Source organism: Sus scrofa, chromosome 3 (genome assembly GCF_000003025.6).
Source record: "Sus scrofa isolate TJ Tabasco breed Duroc chromosome 3, Sscrofa11.1, whole genome shotgun sequence".
Classification (NCBI taxonomy): Eukaryota; Metazoa; Chordata; class Mammalia; order Artiodactyla; family Suidae; genus Sus; species Sus scrofa.
In genome coordinates this window covers 8,732,451-8,756,250 of record NC_010445.4, presented here as the reverse complement: position 1 = coordinate 8,756,250, position 23,800 = coordinate 8,732,451, and the positions used below count along the sequence as shown (strand labels likewise).

The following is a 23,800-nucleotide window of genomic DNA, read 5'->3' as shown; positions in this document are numbered from 1 at the left end:
AATGGACTAAACGCCCCAACCAAAAGACACAGACTGGCTGAATGGATACAAAAACAAGATCCATATATATGCTGTCTTCAAGAGACCCACTTCACTTGTAGGGACACATACAAATTGAAAGTGAGAGGATGGAAGAAAATATTTCATGCAAACAGGGATCAAAAGAAAGCTGGAGTAGCAATACTCATATCAGACAAAATAGACTTTAAAATGAGGAATACTTTAAGGAACAAAGAAGGTCATTACATAATGATCAAAGGATCAATCCAAGAAGAAGGCATAACAATTTTAAATATCTACGCACGCAACATAGGTTCACCACATATATAAGGCAACTGCTTACAACCTTAAAGGGACAAATTAACAATACCACAATGATAGTGGAGGACTTTAGCACCCCACTTACAGCAATGGACAGATCAACCAGAGAGAAAATCAACAAGGAAACACAGGCCCTGAATGAAGCATTAAACCAGATGGACTTAATAGATATTTACAGGATATAACAATTTTAAATATCTACGCACCAAACACAGGTTCACCACAACATATCAGGCAACTGCTAACAACCTTAAAAGGAGAAATCAACAATAACACAGCAATAGTGGGGGACTTTAACACCCCACTTACAGCAATGGACAGATCAACCAGACAGAAAATCAATAAGGAAACGCAGGCCCTGAATGATACATTAAACCAGATGGACTTAATAGATATTTATAGGACAATTCATCCAAAAGCAACAGAATACACACTCTTCTCAAGTGCACATGGAACACTCTCTAAGACTGACCACATCCTGGGCTACAAATCCAACCTCGGTAACTTTAAGAAAACTGCAATCATATCAAGCATCTTTTCCAACCACAACGCCATACAACTGGACAGCAACAGCAAGGGAAAAAACTGCAAAAAAACACAAACACGTGGAGACTAAACAGCATGCTACTAAACAACCAATGGATCACTGAAGAAATCAAAGAGGAAATGAGAAAATACCTAGAAGCAAATGACAACAAAGACACAACACCCCAAAACCTATGGGATGCAGCAAAACCCATTCTAAGAGGAAAGTTTATAGCAATGCAAGCCCACCTCAGGAAAGAAGAAAAAGCTCACATAAACAAGCTAACTTTACATCTAAAGCAGCTCGAGAGAGAAGAACAGACAAGACCTGAAGTTAGTAGAAGGAAAGAAATCATAAGGCTCAGAGCAGAAATCAATGAAATAGAAGCAAAGAAAACCACAGAAAAGATCAGTGAAACGAAAAGCTGGTTCTTCGAAAAGATCAGCAAAATCGATATACCCCTAGCCAGACTTACCAAGCAAAAAAGAGAGAGGACACAAATCAATAAAATTAGAAATGAAAAAGGAGAAGTAACACCGGACATCACAGACATACAAAGGATCATAAGAGACTACTACATGCAACTATATGCCAATAAAATGGAAAACCTAGAAGAAATGAACAAATTCTTAGAAAAGTACAATCTTCCAAGACTAAACCAAGATGAAATAGAAAAGATGAATGGACCCATCACAAGAACTGAAATTGAAACTGTGATTAAAAAACTTCCAACAAACAAAAGTCCAGGACCAGATGGCTTCACAGGCAAATTCTACCAAACATTTAGAGAAGAGCCAACACCTCTCCTTCTGAAACCATTTCAAAAAATTGCAGAAGAAGGGATACTCCCAAACTCATTCTATGAGGCCACCGTCACCCTGGTACCAAAACCAGACAACGACTCCACAAAAAAAGAAAACCACAGGCCGATATCACTGATGAACATCGATGCAAAAATCCTCAACAAAACACTCGCAAACCGCATCCAACAATACATTAAAAGGACTGCACGTCATGATCAAGTGGGATTCATCCCAGGGATGCAAGGGTTCTTCGATATCCGCAAATCCATCAGTGTGATACACCACATTAGCAAACTGAAGGATAAAAACCATATGATCCTCTCAATAGACGCAGGAAAAGCCTTTGACAACATCCAACACCCATTCCTGATTAAAAAAAAAAAAAAAAAAAAAAAACCCTTCAGAAAGTGGGCATAACGGGAACCTACCTCAACATGATAAAGGCCATATACGACAAACCCACAGCGAACATCATTCTCAATGGTGAAAAGCTGAACGAATTCCCGCTGAGATCAGGAACAAGACAAGGATGTCCGCTCTCGCCACTACTCTGCAACATAGTTCTGGAAGTCCTAGCCACAGCAATCAGAGAAGTAAAAGAGATCAAAGGAATCCAAATTGGAAAGGAAGAAGCCAAACTATCACTATTTGCAGATGACATGATACTATACCTAGAGAATCCTAAAGACTCTACCAGAAAACCGTTAGAGCTCATCCACGAATTTGGCAACGTCGCGGGATACAAAATCAATACACAGAAGTCGATAGCGTTTCTATATACTAACAACGAAAAAGCAGAGAAGGAAATTAGGGAAGCAATCCCGTTTACCATCGCATCCAAAAGAATAAAATACTTAGGAGCAAACCTACCTAAAGCAACAAAAGACCTGTACTCTGAAAACTACAAGCCACTGACGAAAGAAATCAAAGATGACACAAATAGATGGAAAGATATACCATGCTTGTGGATTGGAAGAGTTAATACTATCAAAATGACTACGCTACCCGAGGCAATCTACAGATTCAATGCAATCCCTATCAAATTACCAAGGACATTTTTCACAGAACTCGAACAAAACACTTTAAAGTTTGTTTGGAAGTACAAAAGACCCAGAATAGCCAAAGACATCCTGAAAAAGAAACATGGAGCTGGAGGAATCAGGCTCCCGGACTTCAGACTACACTACAAAGCAACAGTCGTCAAAACTGCATGGTACTGGCACAAAGACAGACATATAGATCAGTGGAACAGGACAGAAAGCCCAGAATTAAACCCATGCACTTACAGCCAACTAATCTATGACAAAGGAAGCAAGACTATACAATGGAGAAAGGACAGCTTGTTCAATAAGTGGTGCTGGGAAAACTGGACAGCCACATGGAAAAGAATGAAATGAGAACACTCCCTAACACCATACACAAAAATAAACTCAAAATGGATTGAAGGCCTAGACATAAGACCAGACACTATCAAACTCCTAGAGGAAAACACAGGCCAAACACTCTCGGACATAAACGACAGCAACATCTTCTCAGATCCACCTCTTAGAGAGTATTGACAACAAAAAAGAAAAATAAACAAACGGGACCTACTCAAACTTCAAAGTTTCTGCACAGCAAAGGAAACCCTCAACAACACAAAAAGACAACCCACAGAATGGGAGACAATCTTTGCAAATGAATCGACGGACAAGGGATTAATCGCCAAAATTTATAAACACCTTCTGCAGCTCCATACCAAAAAAACAAACAACCCCACCCAAAAATGGGCAGAAGATCTAAACAGACAGTTCTCCAAAGAAGACATACAGATGGCCGAGAAACACATGAAACGATGTTCAGCGTCACTCATTATTAGAGAAATGCAAGTCAAAACCACGATGAGGCACCACCTTACACCAGCCAGAGTGGCCATCATCCAAAAGTCTACAAACAGTAAGTGCTGGAGAGGGTGTGGAGAAAAAGGAACCCTGTTACACTGTTGGTGGGACTGTAAATTGGTGCGACCACCGTGGAAAGCAGCATGGAGATTCCTCAGAAAACCAAACATAGAACTACCATTTGATCCAGCAATCCCACTCCTGGGCATCTATCCAGAGAAAACCACGACTCGCAAAGACACATGTATTCCAGTGTTCATTGCAGCACTACTTACAACAGCCAAGACACGGAAACAACCTCAATGCCCATCGACAGAGGAGTGGATCCAGAAGATGTGGTACCTATACACAATGGAATATCACTCAGCCATCAAAAAGAACGAAATGCCGGCATTTGTAGCAACATGGATGGACCTAGAAACTATCATGCTAAGTGAAGTCAGCCATACAATGAGACACCAACATCACACGCTTTCCCTGACATGTGGAATCTGAAAAATGGACAGACGGAACTTCTTTGCAGAACAGATGCTGACTCACAGACACTGAAAAACTTATGGTCTCCGGAGGGGACGGTCTGGGGGGGTGGGGGGATGTGCTTGGAAAGCCTGTGAAATCAGATTGTTATGATCATTACACAACTACAGATGTGATAACTTCATTTGAGTAATTTAAAAAATGGCAATAAGAACATACACACCAGGAGTTCCCGTGGTGGCGCAGTGGTTAACGAATCCAACTAGGAACCATGAGGTTGCGGGTTCAGTCCCTGCCCTTGCTCAGTGGGTTAACGATCCGGCGTTGCCGTGAGCTGTGGTGTAGGTTGCAGACGCGGCTCGGATCCCGTGTTGCCGTGGCTCTGGCGTAGGCCAGCAGCTACAGCTCCGATTTGACCCCTAGCCTGGGAACCTCCATATGCCACGGGAGTGGCCCAAGAAATAGCAAAAAAGACAAAAAGACAAAAAGACAAAAAAAAAAAAAAAAAAAAGAACATACACATCAATAATTACCTTAAATGTTAATGGACTAAACGCCCCAACCAAAAGACACAGACTGGCTGAATGGATACAAAAACAAGATCCATATATATGCTGTCTTCAAGAGACCCACTTCACTTGTAGGGACACATACAAATTGAAAGTGAGAGGATGGAAGAAAATATTTCATGCAAACAGGGATCAAAAGAAAGCTGGAGTAGCAATACTCATATCAGACAAAATAGACTTTAAAATGAGGAATACTTTAAGGAACAAAGAAGGTCATTACATAATGATCAAAGGATCAATCCAAGAAGAAGGCATAACAATTTTAAATATCTACGCACGCAACATAGGTTCACCACATATATAAGGCAACTGCTTACAACCTTAAAGGGACAAATTAACAATACCACAATGATAGTGGAGGACTTTAGCACCCCACTTACAGCAATGGACAGATCAACCAGAGAGAAAATCAACAAGGAAACACAGGCCCTGAATGAAGCATTAAACCAGATGGACTTAATAGATATTTACAGGATATAACAATTTTAAATATCTACGCACCAAACACAGGTTCACCACAACATATCAGGCAACTGCTAACAACCTTAAAAGGAGAAATCAACAATAACACAGCAATAGTGGGGGACTTTAACACCCCACTTACAGCAATGGACAGATCAACCAGACAGAAAATCAATAAGGAAACGCAGGCCCTGAATGATACATTAAACCAGATGGACTTAATAGATATTTATAGGACAATTCATCCAAAAGCAACAGAATACACACTCTTCTCAAGTGCACATGGAACACTCTCTAAGACTGACCACATCCTGGGCTACAAATCCAACCTCGGTAACTTTAAGAAAACTGCAATCATATCAAGCATCTTTTCCAACCACAACGCCATACAACTGGACAGCAACAGCAAGGGAAAAAACTGCAAAAAAACACAAACACGTGGAGACTAAACAGCATGCTACTAAACAACCAATGGATCACTGAAGAAATCAAAGAGGAAATGAGAAAATACCTAGAAGCAAATGACAACAAAGACACAACACCCCAAAACCTATGGGATGCAGCAAAACCCATTCTAAGAGGAAAGTTTATAGCAATGCAAGCCCACCTCAGGAAAGAAGAAAAAGCTCACATAAACAAGCTAACTTTACATCTAAAGCAGCTCGAGAGAGAAGAACAGACAAGACCTGAAGTTAGTAGAAGGAAAGAAATCATAAGGCTCAGAGCAGAAATCAATGAAATAGAAGCAAAGAAAACCACAGAAAAGATCAGTGAAACGAAAAGCTGGTTCTTCGAAAAGATCAGCAAAATCGATATACCCCTAGCCAGACTTACCAAGCAAAAAAGAGAGAGGACACAAATCAATAAAATTAGAAATGAAAAAGGAGAAGTAACACCGGACATCACAGACATACAAAGGATCATAAGAGACTACTACATGCAACTATATGCCAATAAAATGGAAAACCTAGAAGAAATGAACAAATTCTTAGAAAAGTACAATCTTCCAAGACTAAACCAAGATGAAATAGAAAAGATGAATGGACCCATCACAAGAACTGAAATTGAAACTGTGATTAAAAAACTTCCAACAAACAAAAGTCCAGGACCAGATGGCTTCACAGGCAAATTCTACCAAACATTTAGAGAAGAGCCAACACCTCTCCTTCTGAAACCATTTCAAAAAATTGCAGAAGAAGGGATACTCCCAAACTCATTCTATGAGGCCACCGTCACCCTGGTACCAAAACCAGACAACGACTCCACAAAAAAAGAAAACCACAGGCCGATATCACTGATGAACATCGATGCAAAAATCCTCAACAAAACACTCGCAAACCGCATCCAACAATACATTAAAAGGACTGCACGTCATGATCAAGTGGGATTCATCCCAGGGATGCAAGGGTTCTTCGATATCCGCAAATCCATCAGTGTGATACACCACATTAGCAAACTGAAGGATAAAAACCATATGATCCTCTCAATAGACGCAGGAAAAGCCTTTGACAACATCCAACACCCATTCCTGATTAAAAAAAAAAAAAAAAAAAAAAAACCCTTCAGAAAGTGGGCATAACGGGAACCTACCTCAACATGATAAAGGCCATATACGACAAACCCACAGCGAACATCATTCTCAATGGTGAAAAGCTGAACGAATTCCCGCTGAGATCAGGAACAAGACAAGGATGTCCGCTCTCGCCACTACTCTGCAACATAGTTCTGGAAGTCCTAGCCACAGCAATCAGAGAAGTAAAAGAGATCAAAGGAATCCAAATTGGAAAGGAAGAAGCCAAACTATCACTATTTGCAGATGACATGATACTATACCTAGAGAATCCTAAAGACTCTACCAGAAAACCGTTAGAGCTCATCCACGAATTTGGCAACGTCGCGGGATACAAAATCAATACACAGAAGTCGATAGCGTTTCTATATACTAACAACGAAAAAGCAGAGAAGGAAATTAGGGAAGCAATCCCGTTTACCATCGCATCCAAAAGAATAAAATACTTAGGAGCAAACCTACCTAAAGCAACAAAAGACCTGTACTCTGAAAACTACAAGCCACTGACGAAAGAAATCAAAGATGACACAAATAGATGGAAAGATATACCATGCTTGTGGATTGGAAGAGTTAATACTATCAAAATGACTACGCTACCCGAGGCAATCTACAGATTCAATGCAATCCCTATCAAATTACCAAGGACATTTTTCACAGAACTCGAACAAAACACTTTAAAGTTTGTTTGGAAGTACAAAAGACCCAGAATAGCCAAAGACATCCTGAAAAAGAAACATGGAGCTGGAGGAATCAGGCTCCCGGACTTCAGACTACACTACAAAGCAACAGTCGTCAAAACTGCATGGTACTGGCACAAAGACAGACATATAGATCAGTGGAACAGGACAGAAAGCCCAGAATTAAACCCATGCACTTACAGCCAACTAATCTATGACAAAGGAAGCAAGACTATACAATGGAGAAAGGACAGCTTGTTCAATAAGTGGTGCTGGGAAAACTGGACAGCCACATGGAAAAGAATGAAATGAGAACACTCCCTAACACCATACACAAAAATAAACTCAAAATGGATTGAAGGCCTAGACATAAGACCAGACACTATCAAACTCCTAGAGGAAAACACAGGCCAAACACTCTCGGACATAAACGACAGCAACATCTTCTCAGATCCACCTCTTAGAGAGTATTGACAACAAAAAAGAAAAATAAACAAACGGGACCTACTCAAACTTCAAAGTTTCTGCACAGCAAAGGAAACCCTCAACAACACAAAAAGACAACCCACAGAATGGGAGACAATCTTTGCAAATGAATCGACGGACAAGGGATTAATCGCCAAAATTTATAAACACCTTCTGCAGCTCCATACCAAAAAAACAAACAACCCCACCCAAAAATGGGCAGAAGATCTAAACAGACAGTTCTCCAAAGAAGACATACAGATGGCCGAGAAACACATGAAACGATGTTCAGCGTCACTCATTATTAGAGAAATGCAAGTCAAAACCACGATGAGGCACCACCTTACACCAGCCAGAGTGGCCATCATCCAAAAGTCTACAAACAGTAAGTGCTGGAGAGGGTGTGGAGAAAAAGGAACCCTGTTACACTGTTGGTGGGACTGTAAATTGGTGCGACCACCGTGGAAAGCAGCATGGAGATTCCTCAGAAAACCAAACATAGAACTACCATTTGATCCAGCAATCCCACTCCTGGGCATCTATCCAGAGAAAACCACGACTCGCAAAGACACATGTATTCCAGTGTTCATTGCAGCACTACTTACAACAGCCAAGACACGGAAACAACCTCAATGCCCATCGACAGAGGAGTGGATCCAGAAGATGTGGTACCTATACACAATGGAATATCACTCAGCCATCAAAAAGAACGAAATGCCGGCATTTGTAGCAACATGGATGGACCTAGAAACTATCATGCTAAGTGAAGTCAGCCATACAATGAGACACCAACATCACACGCTTTCCCTGACATGTGGAATCTGAAAAAAGGACAGACGGAACTTCTTTGCAGAACAGATGCTGACTCACAGACACTGAAAAACTTGGTCTCCGGAGGGGATGGTTTCGGGGGCGGGGGGATGTGCTTGGGTCATGGGATGGAATTCAGATTGAAATCAGATTGTTATGATCATTACACAACTACAGATGTGATAAATTCGTTTGAGTAATAATAAAATAAATCAGTAAAATAATGGTTGTATAAGGAGTAAATAAATATATAAATAAAATTATATTGCAATATAACCTTGTACAGCTTAAATTTAACCTTACTGGCCATATCTTAGAATCTTTTCTAGGCCTTACCATCATGGCTCAGTGGTTATTGAGTCCAACTTGCAACCATGAGGTTGCAGGTTTGATCCCTGGCCTTGCTCAGTGGGCTGGGGATGGGCCGTGCTGTGATGTTTGATGTGGGTCGCAGATGCGGCTCAGATCCCGCTTTGCTGTGGCTGTCGTGTCGGGCGGCAGCTACAGCACTGATCAGACCCCTAACCTGGGAACCTCCATATACCGCAGGTACAGCCCTAGAAAAGGCAAAAAGACCCAAAAAAATAAATAAATAAAAGAATCTTTTCTAAATTAAAAATCAGCCAGAAAGTTTACGGAAGAACATGTTCGGCATTGCTCTGGTAACTTGTGAGATATTGTGTGCAAGTCTATAAATTGTCACTTTGCATCTATAATTTTTTTTTTTTTGGCTGCAACTGTGGCAGGGATTGAACCTGCACCACAGCAGCAACCTGAGCCACATCAGTGACAATGCCAGATCCTTACCTTCACCGAGCCACAAGAGAACACCTACAGTTTTACTTCTTTTTTTTTTCTTTTTTTTTTTTTTTCGGTCTCTTTAGGTCCACACCCTCAGCATATGGAAATTCCCAGGCCAGGGGGTTGAATCAGAGCTGTAGCTACCGGCCACAGCCACAGCAATGCCAGATCTGAGCCACATCTGGGACCTACACCTAGCTCACGGCAACACTGGATCCTTAACCTAATAAGCAAGGCCAGGGATCGAGCTTGAGTCCTCATGGATACCAGCTCCTAATTTTACATTTTAAGATGCTTCCAATTATCACTTACCTCAGATTAAATAAAACCCCAAATAAACACAGTTAAAACATATAGGAAAGCAGTTCCCTGGTGGCTTAGCAGGTTAAGGATCCAGCACTGTCACTGCTGTGGCGCAGGTTCAATCCCTGGACGGAAAACTTCTGCATGCCATGGGCATGACAAAAGGAAAAAAACATATGAAGGTTCCCCATTCAAACTCAGATCAGAGAATAAACCATAACATAAATAAGCATCAAATCCAAACATTTTAATGTTGGGTTGTGTGCATTCTCTGGCTGTACTGTGTAATTCCTACTAGACTTCTCATTTTTGATGAAAAAGGCAGGTCAATTTCCTATGTATCCATTTTAAAATACACCAAAAAAAAGTTCTTTATTCAAAATGTTTATACTCAACAGCTCAAAAAAATTTTTTCTTTCTTTTTGTCTACACTCACAGCATGTGAAATTTCCTGGGCCAGGAACAGAATGCATACCACAGCAATGACCCGAGCCACAGCAGTGACAACGCTGGATCCTTAATGTACTAAACCACCAGAGAACTTCTGTCAGTGTATATATATATACATATATACATATACATTTTTTTTTTTTTTGCCACATTTGTGGCCTGTGGAAGTTCCTAGGGCAGGGACTGAACGCACACCACAGCTGCAACCTGCACCACAGCTGCAGCAAGTCTGGATCCTTAACCTGGAAAATTTCTTGGAAGTACTTTTTAATTTTAGCTGTCCTTTATCAGTGTGTGATAGTATTTCGCTGTGGTTTTAATTTGCATTTCCTTAAGGACAGTAACGTTGGACCACTTTTGATATCCTTAACCCACTGAGCGAGGCCAGGGATCCATCCCGAATCCTCACAGACACTATGTCAGGTTCTTAACCCGCAAAGCCACAACGAAAGACACTTTCTAACGGCAGAGTGTGTAGCTCACAATGAAGATATGACAGTTATGGACATCTATGTGCCCATTTGCAAAGTTATCAACATTTTTAGAGCTAAACCTATAAAAAATATATAAGAAATAGAAGCAGGCGGAGTTCCCGTCATGGCGCAGTGGTTAACGAATCTGACTAGGAACCATGAGGTTGCGGGTTCGGTCCCTGCCCTTGCTCAGTGGGTTAACGATCAGGCGTTGCCGTGAGCTGTGGTGTAGGTTGCAGACGCGGCTCGGATCCCGCGTTGCTGTGGCTCTGGCGTAGGCCGGTGGCTACAGCTCCGATTCAACCCCTAGCCTGGGAACCTCCATATGCCGCGGGAGCGGCCCAAGAAATAGCAACAACAACAACAGCAAAAAGACAAAAAAAAAAAAAAAATAGAAGCACATGAATATGAGAACACTAATTCATTTCTCTCAGCCCAGGATAAATCAAAAGGACCAAAAAAGAAATGGATGTAGAAAGAGCTTAATAGAATGCAAAAAGCCTAAACAACTGAATAAGGCAAATCCAACCGATCTAGGTAATGAATTCTGTATCCTGAAAACAGAGAAGAGAACTCTCTTGCAGATGCCCATGGAACACATTCACAAACGTAACCACACATTAGACCAAAAAAAAAAGAAGAAAAAGACAACACACCACCAAAAGAAGAATTAGACCCCAACCTCTAAGAGAGCACCCCAGTTCCCTCATAGCTTCTTTTCCAGACACATCCCCGCTCCCCACCCAGCACAGCTTGCCAGTGACAGAAAGGGAGATCCCCTCTGACAATTCAAACAAGCGCATGGGATCTGCTATAACTAACTAACCCATACTGGTCCATTATTATTAACAAAAGCCATACTTTATTTGGTAAAAATAAATAAATAAAGTAAAAGAAGTGCATGTGTGCCTGGGAGAATCTGGGGCTTGTCCTGCAGGCAAAGGAGGATGGATGGGGTGATGAAAATGACCACATGAAGGAGGAAAGGAAGTGAGGCGGCGAGAAGGGCTGAAGCATTGCCACCTCCCAGCTTAAACTCCTCCCACCTTCCTCACACCACAGCGTCCCTGGGGACCTCACGTCCTCTGTCCTGCTGTCCCTTCCCTGTCCCAAGAGCCCACCAGCCTCCAGAGACGCAGCCAGGGAGGGGTGCCCTTTCTCCTTGAATCTCAATCCCTGAAAATCACAGAGGCCCAGGAAGTGAGGGCGGAAGGAAGGGGCTCTGGAAGTGGCCCCTGAAATGGGGGGGCGGGTGGCCAGGGAAGGGCCAGAGAGATGGAGCCTGGGGCTACCCTGGGCTCTGGGTCAAGGCTGGACAGCCAGTGCCCTCTGACCTGGCTGAGCAGGGTGGGCTCGTGCTGTGGGGGGAGGTCTCAGCGTGGAAGTGGGATGGAGGTGTGAGGTCCCACGTGGTGAGAGGGGAGGGCCCCTGGAAACCGCAGAGACCATTCTCCTCCCCGGAGTGTGTCCTGCCCCTGCCCCTGCCCCTGCCCTCCACCCTTGAAATGCTGGGCAATAGCCTCACACCCCTCGCCCAGACCCACCGGTCTTCAGGGTCTGAGATGGCTGGAGGGTCTGCCGGGCAGGATCCTGAGAGGGAGAGAGCGAGCAGGCCAGGAAGGGCCGGCAGGCAGACAGGGAGGAGGGGGGTCCCAGCAAGCACGGGCGCCCACCCCACCTGTCTTCATGTCCTTGACTCGAGGAAGGCTTCTGGAAGTCACAGCAGTGAGTGACTCCAAAGCACGCCACCCCCACGGGTCAGGGTTCCCAGCCGAAATCCAGGCCCTCCACTGAGCAGCTGATGGAAGTAATTCACAGCTTAACCTCTCTGTGTCCATTTCCATCTCCTGACTCTTCACTTGCAGGATTAGAGGATGTACCACTCTGCAATGTTGTGAGTGAGAATTCGTCAGGATGGTGCTATGCCAAGTGGTCAGGCACAGTGGCGGGCAAACAAGCCCCAGTAAACACTCATGTGGATGGAGGTACCACTGGGTCGGGGATACTCCCTAGCCCTGCTCCGATGTCCCCGATGGTGTGGACACTCACCTTGGGGCTCTAGCTGCTGGACCGTCGGCCACAAAGTTAATCCTGCAGCCAGCCCAGACAGGTCCTTCCAGGCTCTGCAACCAACTCCTGGGTTTGATGCTTGGTGTCCCTGGGTCGCAGCCAAGGTCATTCAAGGAAACTGCTTTGGGATGGCTCTCGGTGGCTGGCTGGTAACCTGCAGGGCGGCCAGGAGCAAAAGGGAACATTTACAGGAGCTCGCTGGGTGTCAAACATCGAGACCATCTACTCCAACCGCACCAGCTGTTCCCAAGAAGTCATCCAAGATGCGCTGCTAACGTTTAGACTGAAACCGCATCGGGGTGGCTGGAGCCTGTGTGAAACCAGGATCTGAGTGGGCAGCAGGCCAGCACGCCAGGGATCATCAGGTGGGTGCTGAGTCACACTCCCAGATCTGAGTTCCTCCAGGGTTCTGACACCAGAGCGGATAAATGGTAACACGGGGCGAAATGTACTCACTGTGAATTATATTACACCCTTCAGCCCTTTCGGAACCATTACAGCTCACGAGCCAAAATCAACCCAAGAAGGATAGTGATGTCTAAAATGAGTCAATCCAGAGCATAAGAGTATGAACCCCCACACACCACCCTACCCTCAGCTAGAAAAAGGGAGAGAGAATAAAGGATGTGTGATGAACTGCATGGGAAATACGGTAAACTGGTGAAATACTTAACAGGATTGTGGAAATAAAATGAGACTCTCCCAAGACTGGCTAAAAACTGTGCAAAATGATCAAAACGAGCAAAAGAGGAAAAAGACACAAATGGGATGGATGGATGAGTCCAAAAAGGAATCACACAAAACGCTGTAACTTGGATCAAGTATGAATTTTAGGCCAACCTTCAGAAGGGGTCACGAGGTGGAGTTCCCGTTGCGGCTCAGCTATAACGAACCCCCCCCTAGTATTCAGGAGGACACGGGTTCAATCCCTGGCCTCGCTCACTGGGTTAAGGATCCGGCGTTGCCACGAGTTGTGGTATAGGTAATCAACGCCCCTCCTCGCTCTGAGCCCTGGGGTGATGAGGAGACCCCGGTGGCGCTGCCCGTCAGGAATCCCTTTCCCTCCCTCAGCCCCAGCGGGTTCACGGGGCTCTGCCTAGTGAAAGCACAATGGAGCCTCAGCGTCTGCGGCGGCACAGCGGCTCCGGCCAGGCTTGCGCACAGCGCCCCCCAGCGGACTCCCACCTCGCAGCGCAGCCAGAAAACCAGTGCATGTTGAGGAAAGGCAACTGGGTATAGACTTTGGCTAAACGCAGGACGGGGACATTCATGAAGGAATCGGGGTAGGGGGCCACCGGGGGCGGGGGGGGGGCGACGTCATCCCTGAGTTGAAAAATTTGAGAAGTATGTTTGAGTCCTGCACTGACAGAGGTAAAGGAAGTTACCCGAGGCTTGATAAACAGTGACCGTCCCCTGTATCTGCTCCCTCTTCTTCCGCAGGATTAGGATAGCCAAGTCTGAGATGAGCACAGTCATCCCGCACAAAAACTACATCTCTGAACCTCCTGTAGAGCCAGTTCTGACCTTAGGATTAAGTTCTGGCCAGTGGGATATAAATGGAAGTCTGTGTGTCTGTGATTCCCAAAAAGTGTCCTTAAAGGGAGTATGGATACCCTTCCTCAGTCCTTCCTCCTTCCTGCTGGTAGGAATGTAGATGTGATGGCTGATGCTCCAGCAGCCATGTTACACCACGCAGTGGAAGCTACATATTGAAAATGATTAAGCAAGAAAACTCTATGTAAAGGAATCAGGTCCCTGACGTCGAGGGCATCCTGCCCACCCTCCATGGCTGACTTCTGGGTCCCTTTTATCTCACAGGGAAATATATTTCCATTACATTTAATTCAAGCCATTATTGTTTGATTTTCTGTCTCACATAGCTGAACTGAATCCTAACACATCAACAGAGATGAGAATCCTTTTTGCTGGCAGAGGACTTCAGTGGAAGTAGGGGTTCCCTGTGTTAGCAAAGGTAGAAGACAGAGATGCAAGAGCTGTAGAATTGGCAGCACTGATGACAGAAGCCAGATGGATTCCCGGATAAGCAGACAGGAAGAAGGAAGAAATGGATGAGAACATCTCTGTAGTGACAGCTGTGGAGGTGTGGTCACACGGGGGAGGTGACTATGTTGGACTACACAGGGGAAGGTGTTATGGGTCAACAGGTGAGGTCCCTGTTGACAAAGGTTAGAGAAAGGCTCAAGGTAAAAAAGGGAATTGTTCCGGGTAGTTCTACCCACTTTTAAGAATAAGCGCAAATCTTTATCCATCTGCCCTGGTGGCCAGAGGTGTCTGGGTCAGGTCTGGAATCCGCTGACTACCCGGAGCACTTCCTGCTGACCTACTCAGCCTGCTGACCCCGAGGAGGTCAGTTTGGTGCCACTATGGGGGCACCTCATCCCACATTTTTCCTCTTGTGGTTGTCAGACCACCCTCGTGCTGCGACTGCCCTGATGACCTGCTAAAAATGCAGATTTAAGGACTCCACCCAACACCAGGTGGATCAGCGCCTGTAAGTGGCCCCGGGATTCTGACATACCTTCAAGTCCAATCCACCATTTTGGACGTGGGGAAACTGAAGCCAAGACGAGCAGTGTTGTCCCTCCAGAGGTCTCCCCACCAGTCGGCAGAACTCTGAGTGAGAACCCCGTCCAGGGCTTGCTCCAGGACGCTGTGGATCTCCTGACACCTGCACCCTTAATCCTGGCTCTCTGGAGTGGTCCGCTGCTAATTTTAAAAGGTTCTGAGATGAGAACACAGTCTGTATGGTCTCCTCCATCCTCCCAATCCTGGGACAAACTGCAGGTTGAGGATGCACGTGGCTCCTCAGCACATCTCCCAGAGCTGCGGGCAGCTACAGAGTCCTGGCCTCCTTCTGCAGGGTCTCCCACACCTGCACCCTAGGACTCCATGCAGATTTGCAAGTCCTTTTGACCTCCCTCCCTGACCCAGAACCTGGAAAAGCACAGCAGGGGCTCCAAGATCAGGACACCCTCCTCAGATCCCAACCTACCCCCCTACCTGGCCTGCTGACCCTTCCTCCCATCTCCCTAGTGCCGCCCGGCCCCTACCCTCCCCACACCTGCAGAAGGAGAAGAACGGTATTGACATAAACGACATCATCCTCTTCCTGCCCCAGGGTCTCAAGCACCTTCAGGTACAATTTCTCCTTTTCTCTCCCACCGGCTGACTTTCCATATTTCACCCCCAGCCTCCCCCCAAAATAATAAAGTTCTGACTGCCTTCAGAAATTCCACAACCGGAGTTCCCATCTGTGGGGCAGCAGAAATGAATCCCACTAGGAACCATGAGGTTATGGGTTCGATCCCTTGCCTTGTTCAGTGGGTTAAGGATCCCACGTTGCCGTGAGATGCGGTGTAGATCACAGATGCTGCTCGGATCTGGTGTTGCTGTGGCTGTGGTGTAGGCTGGCAGCTGCAGCTCTGATTAGACCCCTAACCTGGGAACTTCCATATGCCGCCAGTGCAGCCCTAAAAAGCAAAAAATAATAATAATAAAAGAGAGAGAGAGAAAGAAACCCCACAACCTTCTTGCCCTTACCTGCCATGGATCCCCCAACAGTTATTGCCCCACTGATGCCACTGCAAAGCGAGCAGAAGCCAGCAGAGGAGATCTCTGCTGGGCCAGCTTCTAGAACAGCCCTTTCACCTTCTAAGCTATCACTGGTTTATGACCACCTCAGGGTATAAGCTGTTCCTGACCTCCCTTATGTCTGTGGTCTGGGCCTAGGACCTCACGACCAGAGAAGTCTGATGAGGTGCCTGCGTGGCACAGCCCGTTTTGGAGAGACAGGGGGGCAAGCCCCCATCACCCTCAAGGCCTTGATGGACCATCCCTGTTTCCGAGGCTGGAGCGGCTGCCTTCGGCGCCACCTGGCGGCCGCCACGCGAAAGCGAAGAGTAGACCCAGCGCGGGGTCCCGCGCCTGAGGGGCTGGTTCCCGAGGAGCGGGCGGGCAGGCTGGGGCTGGGGCGGCCCAGCTTGGAGAGCCGCGACCGCGCGGCCCAGAGATAGGCGTGTCTCTTGCATTCCGGGGAACCGCGAGACCCCAAGTCCCGGTGCCCCACGCTCCTCGCGGCAGCGGTCGCGGGCCCGAGACGCTGAGGAGCTCGGCGGCTGAGTGAGCGTGCGCGGGCGAGCCCGCCCCACGCAGCGCCCGCACCGCCGCGCGCGCGCGCGCGCGCACGCACGCACACCCCGACGCTCGCCCGTGCCGGCCGTTCTCTCACGCAGCGAGCCGGCAGCAGACTCCAGAGCTGGCTGCCCCAGGAGAGGAGGGGGCTTGCGCCTGGCGCACTAGCGCGGGCACACGTCTGCCCTCTTTTTCCACCCTCATCTTGGGTGCAGGAACGCCGCAGCCGCGGCCCCACGGTCCCCATGGGTGACTCCCTGCAGAGCGGGACCTGGGGAGTCATGGGGCCCAGGCCCCTCGGACCAGGCTGGGGGCGCCTGGGCCAGGCCGCTCCCACCTGCTGGCCGCGGCGGCCAATGAGAGCCTGGCCTGGTGATGTCATGCCCTGACCGGACCCTGGTGACGAAAGTACGAGGTCACCCGTCAGGGAACCAGCGCAAACCCACCCGCGGGGGTTCCAGAAGTTTCCACCGCAGCGGCGGAGTGAGGCCTCGCCCCACAGCCTTGCGCGTGCCACCACCTTGGCCTTCCCTTCTGCTGTCCCAGAGTCACCTCTCCCTCCGCCCGGGGGTCTCCTTCCTCCTCGGGGGCCCCTTCGTGTCCCTTCGTGATCTCATGTTCACATCCTCATTCCCACAGGTGTGCCCTCATCCCGAGAGGTGTCCCACCTCTTTTCTCCACCGGTGCCACCCAGACCCCTGAGGGGGTCCCCAGCCACATTTTCACGCGCCAGTCTTCCCATGCCACCCCTGCTGTGTCGTGGTCAGGGATGCTCATTTATTGCCCCCCCCAGCCCCAACGTGTCAGTGTATCCAAGTGTGTCCATCCGTCTGTGAATGTCGGTCACCGTTTGTCTCTGGCTGTCACGGCATGAGACTGTCTGCGCGTGTCTGTCTCCCCGGGCTTCTGTCCGTCCGTCTGTCCCTGTGGCTGTCTGCTCCGCCGCTGCGGGTCTTTCGAACGTGTTTGTCCCTGCGTGTCTGTCCGTCTGTCGGCGGCGTCTGTCCCTGAAGTCCGTCTGGGCCCCGGGGTCTCTGGGAGCTGGGCTTCGTGGGAGGCAGAGGGAGGGGAGGTGGCAGCCCGGAGTAGGCGGGGAGGGGCGGGGGCGGAGACAGTGGGCGGGGGCGGGGGCGGGCGGGGGCGCCGAGCGGCCCGGAGGGGGTGTGTGCGGGGGGCCGGAGGCGGCGGCTGTCAGAGTCGGCTCAGCCTGCGCCGGGGAACATCGGCCGCCTCCAGCTCCCGGCGCGGCCCGGCCCGGCCCGGCTCGGCCGCCTCAGGTGAGTCTCCCGCCCCGCCCGGGACCCTCCCCCGGCCCGCGGTCCGTTCCGTGTCCGAGGCCGGCGAGCTCCCCGAGGGACCCAGGCCCCCACACGGGACGCCCACCGCGCCCCGGGGCCTGCCCAGCGACGCCCCCCGCCGCCCCACACTCATCCTTAACTCTTCCCTCGCCGCCGCATACTTACGGTCGCCCGCGCGCGCGGCAACCTGCAGGGCAGGCCCCGGCTTCTGCTCTCGAATTCCCGTGGGGACCCTCGAGCGCCGCTGCCTGTGCTCGCCCCCAAGACTGTCTGGGGGCCACTGGAAGACGCCCCCTGCTTAGGGCGGAATCCGAGCTGCGCAGGTTCCTGGCGCCGGGCTGGGTGCCCCCGGATCCTGCGACCTCAGCGCCCCTGAGCAGCGCCCAGCCGAAGCCCCCTCCCAGGCCCAGGCGTCCCCCGCCCGCGGGGACTCCGTCTCTATTTTGGGGGAAGGGGAGGCTTAGCGGAAGCCCCGAGTTATAATTAGCCCCACTCGGGTTTCCTAGTTAATCTCCATCACCACCACCCCAGCTCGGGGCAGCGGGGGCTGGGTGAGGGGTGACCGGCGGGAGAGGGGGGAGTTCCGACCCGGGGAATTTTGATCCCTTGGCTGGAGATGCCGGAACCGCAGCAGCTGCTGCACCAAAATAGCGCCCCCGCCCCTACAGCCGGGGATCTCCGGAGCTCCAAGAACACTGGCGACCCTGGTCGCCCTTCAGACCCCTCGGCAATGCCTCAAGCCCCCAGACCCCCGCCCTAAGTTCCCAGCTCCAGGATTCCAGGCAGGGAGCGCCGACCTTTTTTCGGTCTCTACTGCCCCCCGCTGGCGACAGCATGCGCTGCAGCATCGGGTAGATGGGGGATTGGAATCCTGGGGGGCCAGAACTGGCGAGTCTGTTCTTTGAGGCTGGGCGAGGGGGGTGCGCAGTTGACAGGCACCGGGGAGTACCAGAGCGCTGTGCCAGACTGGATGAAGTGGGGGTGGGTGGAGCAGGGTGTGGGCTAGGCAGGATTTGGGGTACCCAGGGACCTGCCGCTCTCACACCCTGCGTGCCAAACCCTCCCCCTCCCCCAGGGCCCTGGCCCTGACCAACGCAGAAGAGGCTGCGCCTTCACGCCACCTCAAGCTCCCCCATCGGCGCCTCCCATCAATGAGGGCCCCGCCCCTGTCGGGTGGCCTGTCCGGTGGCCTGCGGCCTCTGGTGCTGGTGCTGACACTGCCTGCACTGGGCCCAACCCAGTTCACCCAGCTGGGAAGCAGGGGAGGGTGGGGGGTCCTCTGCGGGGCAGGGGAGGGTATTGCTCGGCAGTTCTCATCTTTGTCCCCGGCATTTGTTTGTGTGTGTGTATGTGTGTGTGTGTGTGTGTGTGCACGCGCGCCTCGTCTCTGTGCCCCCTTGGTTCTCCCTGTCTATGTCCTTGTCTCTGTCTGTCTCCCTCCCTCTCACCATTTCTCTCCTCCTCTCTGCCAACCTGCCCCACCTCTTCTGCAGCTCAGTGATAACCCCTGGGCAAGAGTGTTACCTAATCATCTCCTCCCTCCTGGCAGCCTCAAGCCTTCACCCTCTGCCTTTCTTTCTCCCAGCAGACGCCTGCCTGCCCCGGCAGCCATGAGGCCACCGTGGTGTCCCCTGCACACGCCCTCCCTGGCTTCCCCACTCCTTCTCCTCCTCTTCCTTCTGGGAGGAGGGGCAGAGGCTGAGGGCCCAGAGGACCCGGAGCTGCTGGTGACGGTGCGTGGGGGCCGGCTTCGAGGCATTAGCCTAATGGCCCCTGGGGGCCCTGTCTCTGCTTTTCTGGGCATCCCCTTCGCAGAGCCACCTGTGGGCCCCCGTCGCTTTCTGCCACCGGAGCCCAAGCGGCCCTGGCCAGGGGTGCTGGATGCCACAGCCTTCCAAAGCGTCTGCTACCAATATGTGGACACCTTGTACCCTGGCTTTGAGGGCACTGAGATGTGGAACCCCAACCGTGAGCTGAGTGAGGACTGCCTCTACCTCAACGTGTGGACACCGTACCCCAGGCCTGCGTCCCCCACCCCTGTCCTTGTCTGGATCTACGGGGGTGGCTTCTACAGCGGGGCCTCCTCCCTGGACGTGTATGATGGCCGCTTCCTGGCCCAGGTGGAGGGGACTGTGCTGGTGTCCATGAACTACAGGGTGGGAGCCTTTGGCTTCTTGGCCCTGCCCGGGAGCCGGGAGGCCCCTGGCAATGTGGGTCTGCTGGATCAGAGGCTGGCACTGCAGTGGGTGCAGGAGAATGTGGCAGCCTTTGGAGGGGACCCAATGTCAGTGACTCTGTTTGGGGAAAGCGCAGGTGCAGCCTCTGTAGGAATGCACCTGCTGTCCCCACCCAGCCGGGGCCTGTTCCACAGGGCGGTGCTGCAGAGCGGTGCACCCAATGGGCCCTGGGCCACGGTGGGTGTGGGAGAGGCCCGCCGCAGGGCCACACTGCTGGCCCGCCTCGTGGGCTGTCCCCCAGGTGGAGCTGGTGGCAATGACACAGAACTGGTGGCCTGCCTGCGGACGCGGACAGCTCAGGATCTCGTGGACCACGAGTGGCATGTGCTGCCTCAGGAAAGCGTCTTCCGCTTCTCCTTCGTGCCTGTGGTGGACGGAGACTTTCTCAGTGACACGCCTGAGGCCCTCATCAATGCTGGAGACTTCCACAGCCTACAGGTGACTAGTGGCTGGAGGGGGCGGAGCTTGTTCCTCTAGGCCTGTTCTCCCACCCGCCCCTCCCCCTGGGAACCCAGACAAGAGGGCTCAAGACCCAGTCCCAAAGGTCCAGGCTTCTGGGCCCCATGGCCACCTCCTCTTCCCTCAGGACCCAATCCCAGGGTGGTCCGGGGGACAGAGAGGAAAGGAAATGTGGGCGTATTTTCTCGTGCTCTCCTTCCCTTTCCCAATCTCCAGTTCTCTTCCTCCCTGGTTCTGGGTCTATAACTGTTCATCTCTCTGGCTCTTTGTCCATCTGTTTCTGTCTGCCTGTCTGTCTGTGCTTCCCCACCCCCCATCCCTCCATCCTGTCCCCCCAGGTGCTGGTGGGTGTGGTGAAGGATGAGGGCTCCTATTTTCTGGTTTACGGGGCCCCAGGCTTCAGCAAAGACAACGAGTCTCTCATCAGCCGGGCCCAGTTCCTGGCCGGGGTGCGGGTCGGGGTCCCCCAGGCAAGCGACCTGGCTGCCGAGGCTGTGGTCCTGCATTACACAGACTGGCTACACCCTGAGGACCCAGCACGCCTGAGGGAGGCCATGAGTGATTTGGTGGGCGACCACAACGTCGTGTGCCCCGTGGCCCAGCTGGCTGGGCGACTGGCCGCCCAGGGCGCCAGAGTCTATGCCTACGTCTTTGAACACCGAGCATCCACACTCTCCTGGCCCCTCTGGATGGGGGTGCCCCACGGCTACGAGATCGAGTTCATCTTCGGGCTCCCCTTGGAACCCTCGCTAAACTACACCGTCGAGGAGAGAACCTTTGCCCAGCGACTGATGAGATACTGGGCCAACTTCGCCCGCACAGGGTCAGCGGTACTGAGGGGAGGAAGGCCCCCAGGAACCTGGGAGGCAAGGGGAGGGGACAGACAGACAGAGAAAGAGGCAGAAAAGCAGAGCAGACAGGAAGGGCTGGGCGGGGGACAAGTTCAGAAAGGAAGGGAGACAAAGGGGGAGAGAGAATGACAAAGGAGACCTCAAGAGAAGGGGAGGGGGGAGGCAGTGGCACATCCTGATGAGACAGGGACAGAACCGAGGGAGGTGAAGAGAAGAGACAGACAAGGACAAAGGAGTTACCGTCGCAGTTAGGAGCTGAAGTGTAGAACTGGATCAGTTGGACTGGTGGTGATTTTATTAGCTGTGACATGTGTGCGCGCACGCAGACAGCTTACCTGTCTGAAGAAGGGGACCATAAATTCAGCATCATACGGGTGTTGGCAGAAGTAAATATGACGTTTGTAGAGAGAGGACCAGGCCTGTTTATATAGTAAAGGGCTCAATAAATCAGCAATTTTTTTTTTTTTTTTTTTTTTTAATGGGAGAAACAAAGATGGAGCAGTAAAACTGAGGGAAAAGAAGAGGAACAGCAGAAAGAGGGAAGGCAGGAGGAAGGGGAAGACTCCAGGCAACAGGGACTGTTGGAAAAGAGAAAGGATTAAGGAGGCGGTGGGAGGGAGGGGATGAGGCTCTCCCTGGAGCCTAAGAGGGCACGGGGTCAGGAAGCAGCCTGCCTCCCCCTACTCTCCATCTCCATTCCGCAGGCCCCAGGGAGGGGCTGGCTTGCCTGAGGCCGAACCTTCTCTTTCCTTCCGCAGGGACCCCAATGACCCCTGGGATTCCAAAGCCCCGCAGTGGCCCCCGTACACGGCGGGAGCGCAGCAGTACGTGAGCCTGAACCTGCGGCCGCTGGAGGTGCGACGCGGGCTGCGTGCCCAGGCCTGCGCCTTCTGGAACCGCTTCCTACCCAAATTGCTCAGCGCCACAGGTACGCAGAAGCCCGCAGGCAGGGCTGGGCGGAGGAACGGGAAAGGGGCGCGGAGAGAGAGAGGGGTGCGGGAGCCGGCAGGGTATAACCCCTCTCTTCTCCCCCCAGCCTCGGAGGCCCCCTGCACCTGCTCAGGCCCCGCCCACGGGGAGGCTGCCCCGAGGCCCAGGCCCGGCCTCCCCCTATCCCTCCTCCTCCTCTTCCTCTCCCGGTTCCTGCGGCTGTGACCATGGCCTCTTCCCCCTCCGGCCTCAGGGGGCCCCTCCTCTAAAGAGTGGTCGGACCGTGGGGAAGGGCCCCACTCAGGGATCTCCGACCCAGCGCCCCCTCCCTCCTCAAACCGAGAAACTCAAACTGGACAGGGCTGGGGGGCTGGAGAGGACCGGTGACCCATCTCAGGGACCCACACGCCTTCGTTGTCTAAGTGGAAATGAAAAAGCCAATTTTCTTTTTTATATAAAATTATTCTTTGGAGCCTGAGCTTGGTGTTGGGGAGAGAGTGAGGCCCTGGGGCTAGATAGCACCACACAGTGGGGCTATAACCGCCAACCATTTCTGTCTCTTCTCTTTTCCCCACCAACCCACGGATCCTCCTCCTCTGACCCCTTCTGTGCCCGTCTTCCGGTCATTTTCTCCCCCTCCCTCCTCCTTCCCGCCATCCTTCTCCGGCCCCGCCTCTATCCTTGTCCTCTTTCTGGTCTTCCGTCTTCCCTCTTTCGCATATTCTCCTGATCCTCTTTCCACCATCCCACATGGCCTCCTACATTCTCCGTGTGTCCTCCCCGAACTGCCCCCCACCCACCCCCGCACGTCCATTCCCTTCCTTTCCATTGTCCTCCCCGCACCCACTTGCCGGGCGCCCTGGCCGCAGACACGCTGGACGAGGCGGAGCGCCAGTGGAAGGCCGAGTTCCACCGCTGGAGCTCCTACATGGTGCACTGGAAGAACCAGTTTGACCATTACAGCAAGCAGGATCGCTGCTCAGACCTGTGATCCAGGCGGGACCCCACGTCCCTCTGCCCTGCCCGCCTCGCCCAGCCCCCCCAGCTGTATATACTATTTATTTAAGGGCTGGGATATAACAGAGAGGATTCCTAGACCCTGCCCACCCACCTTTCCCCTGGGGCTCCCCGCCCTCTGCATGTCTCGGGCCGAGCCCCCTCCCCCACGGTGCCTTCGCCCCTCTGGGCTGCCAATAAACTGTTATCAGCCACAGAA

The 23,800-nt window shown here is 51.1% G+C and overlaps 1 protein-coding gene and 1 long non-coding RNA gene across 6 annotated transcripts in view; one reads left to right on the top strand and one right to left on the bottom strand.

The window, feature by feature from the left end:
* The window catches only part of LOC110259881, a 25,367-nt gene extending 6,455 nt beyond the window's left edge, over positions 1–18,912 (bottom strand). Inside the window, exons 1-3 of one of the 2 annotated variants that reach the window (XR_002342301.1) lie at positions 18,273–18,912; positions 15,197–15,384; positions 12,637–12,811 (exon numbers count right to left, since the gene is read on the bottom strand). This is a non-coding gene — a long non-coding RNA (uncharacterized LOC110259881). Of the gene's footprint in view, positions 1–12,636; positions 12,812–15,196; positions 15,385–16,218; positions 16,806–18,272 lie in introns of those variants that run through there. The other variant, XR_002342300.1, reaches the window with a different exon arrangement.
* ACHE (acetylcholinesterase (Cartwright blood group)) lies at positions 17,977–23,800 on the top strand. Of its 4 annotated transcripts, none has more exons than XM_003354481.4 (5): positions 17,977–18,086; positions 19,696–20,782; positions 21,142–21,626; positions 22,413–22,582; positions 23,454–23,800. In XM_003354481.4, the coding sequence occupies exons 2-5, from the start codon at positions 19,718–19,720 to the stop codon at positions 23,573–23,575; spliced, it is 1,842 nt and encodes a 613-aa protein (XP_003354529.1). In that variant the 5' UTR covers positions 17,977–18,086; positions 19,696–19,717; the 3' UTR covers positions 23,576–23,800. The 4 variants fall into 4 exon arrangements, with proteins under 4 accessions (XP_003354529.1, XP_020941910.1, XP_013850941.2 ...); XM_021086251.1 differs by having other exon boundaries at positions 18,006–18,086; positions 19,693–20,782; XM_013995487.2 differs by lacking the exon at positions 17,977–18,086 and having other exon boundaries at positions 19,081–20,782.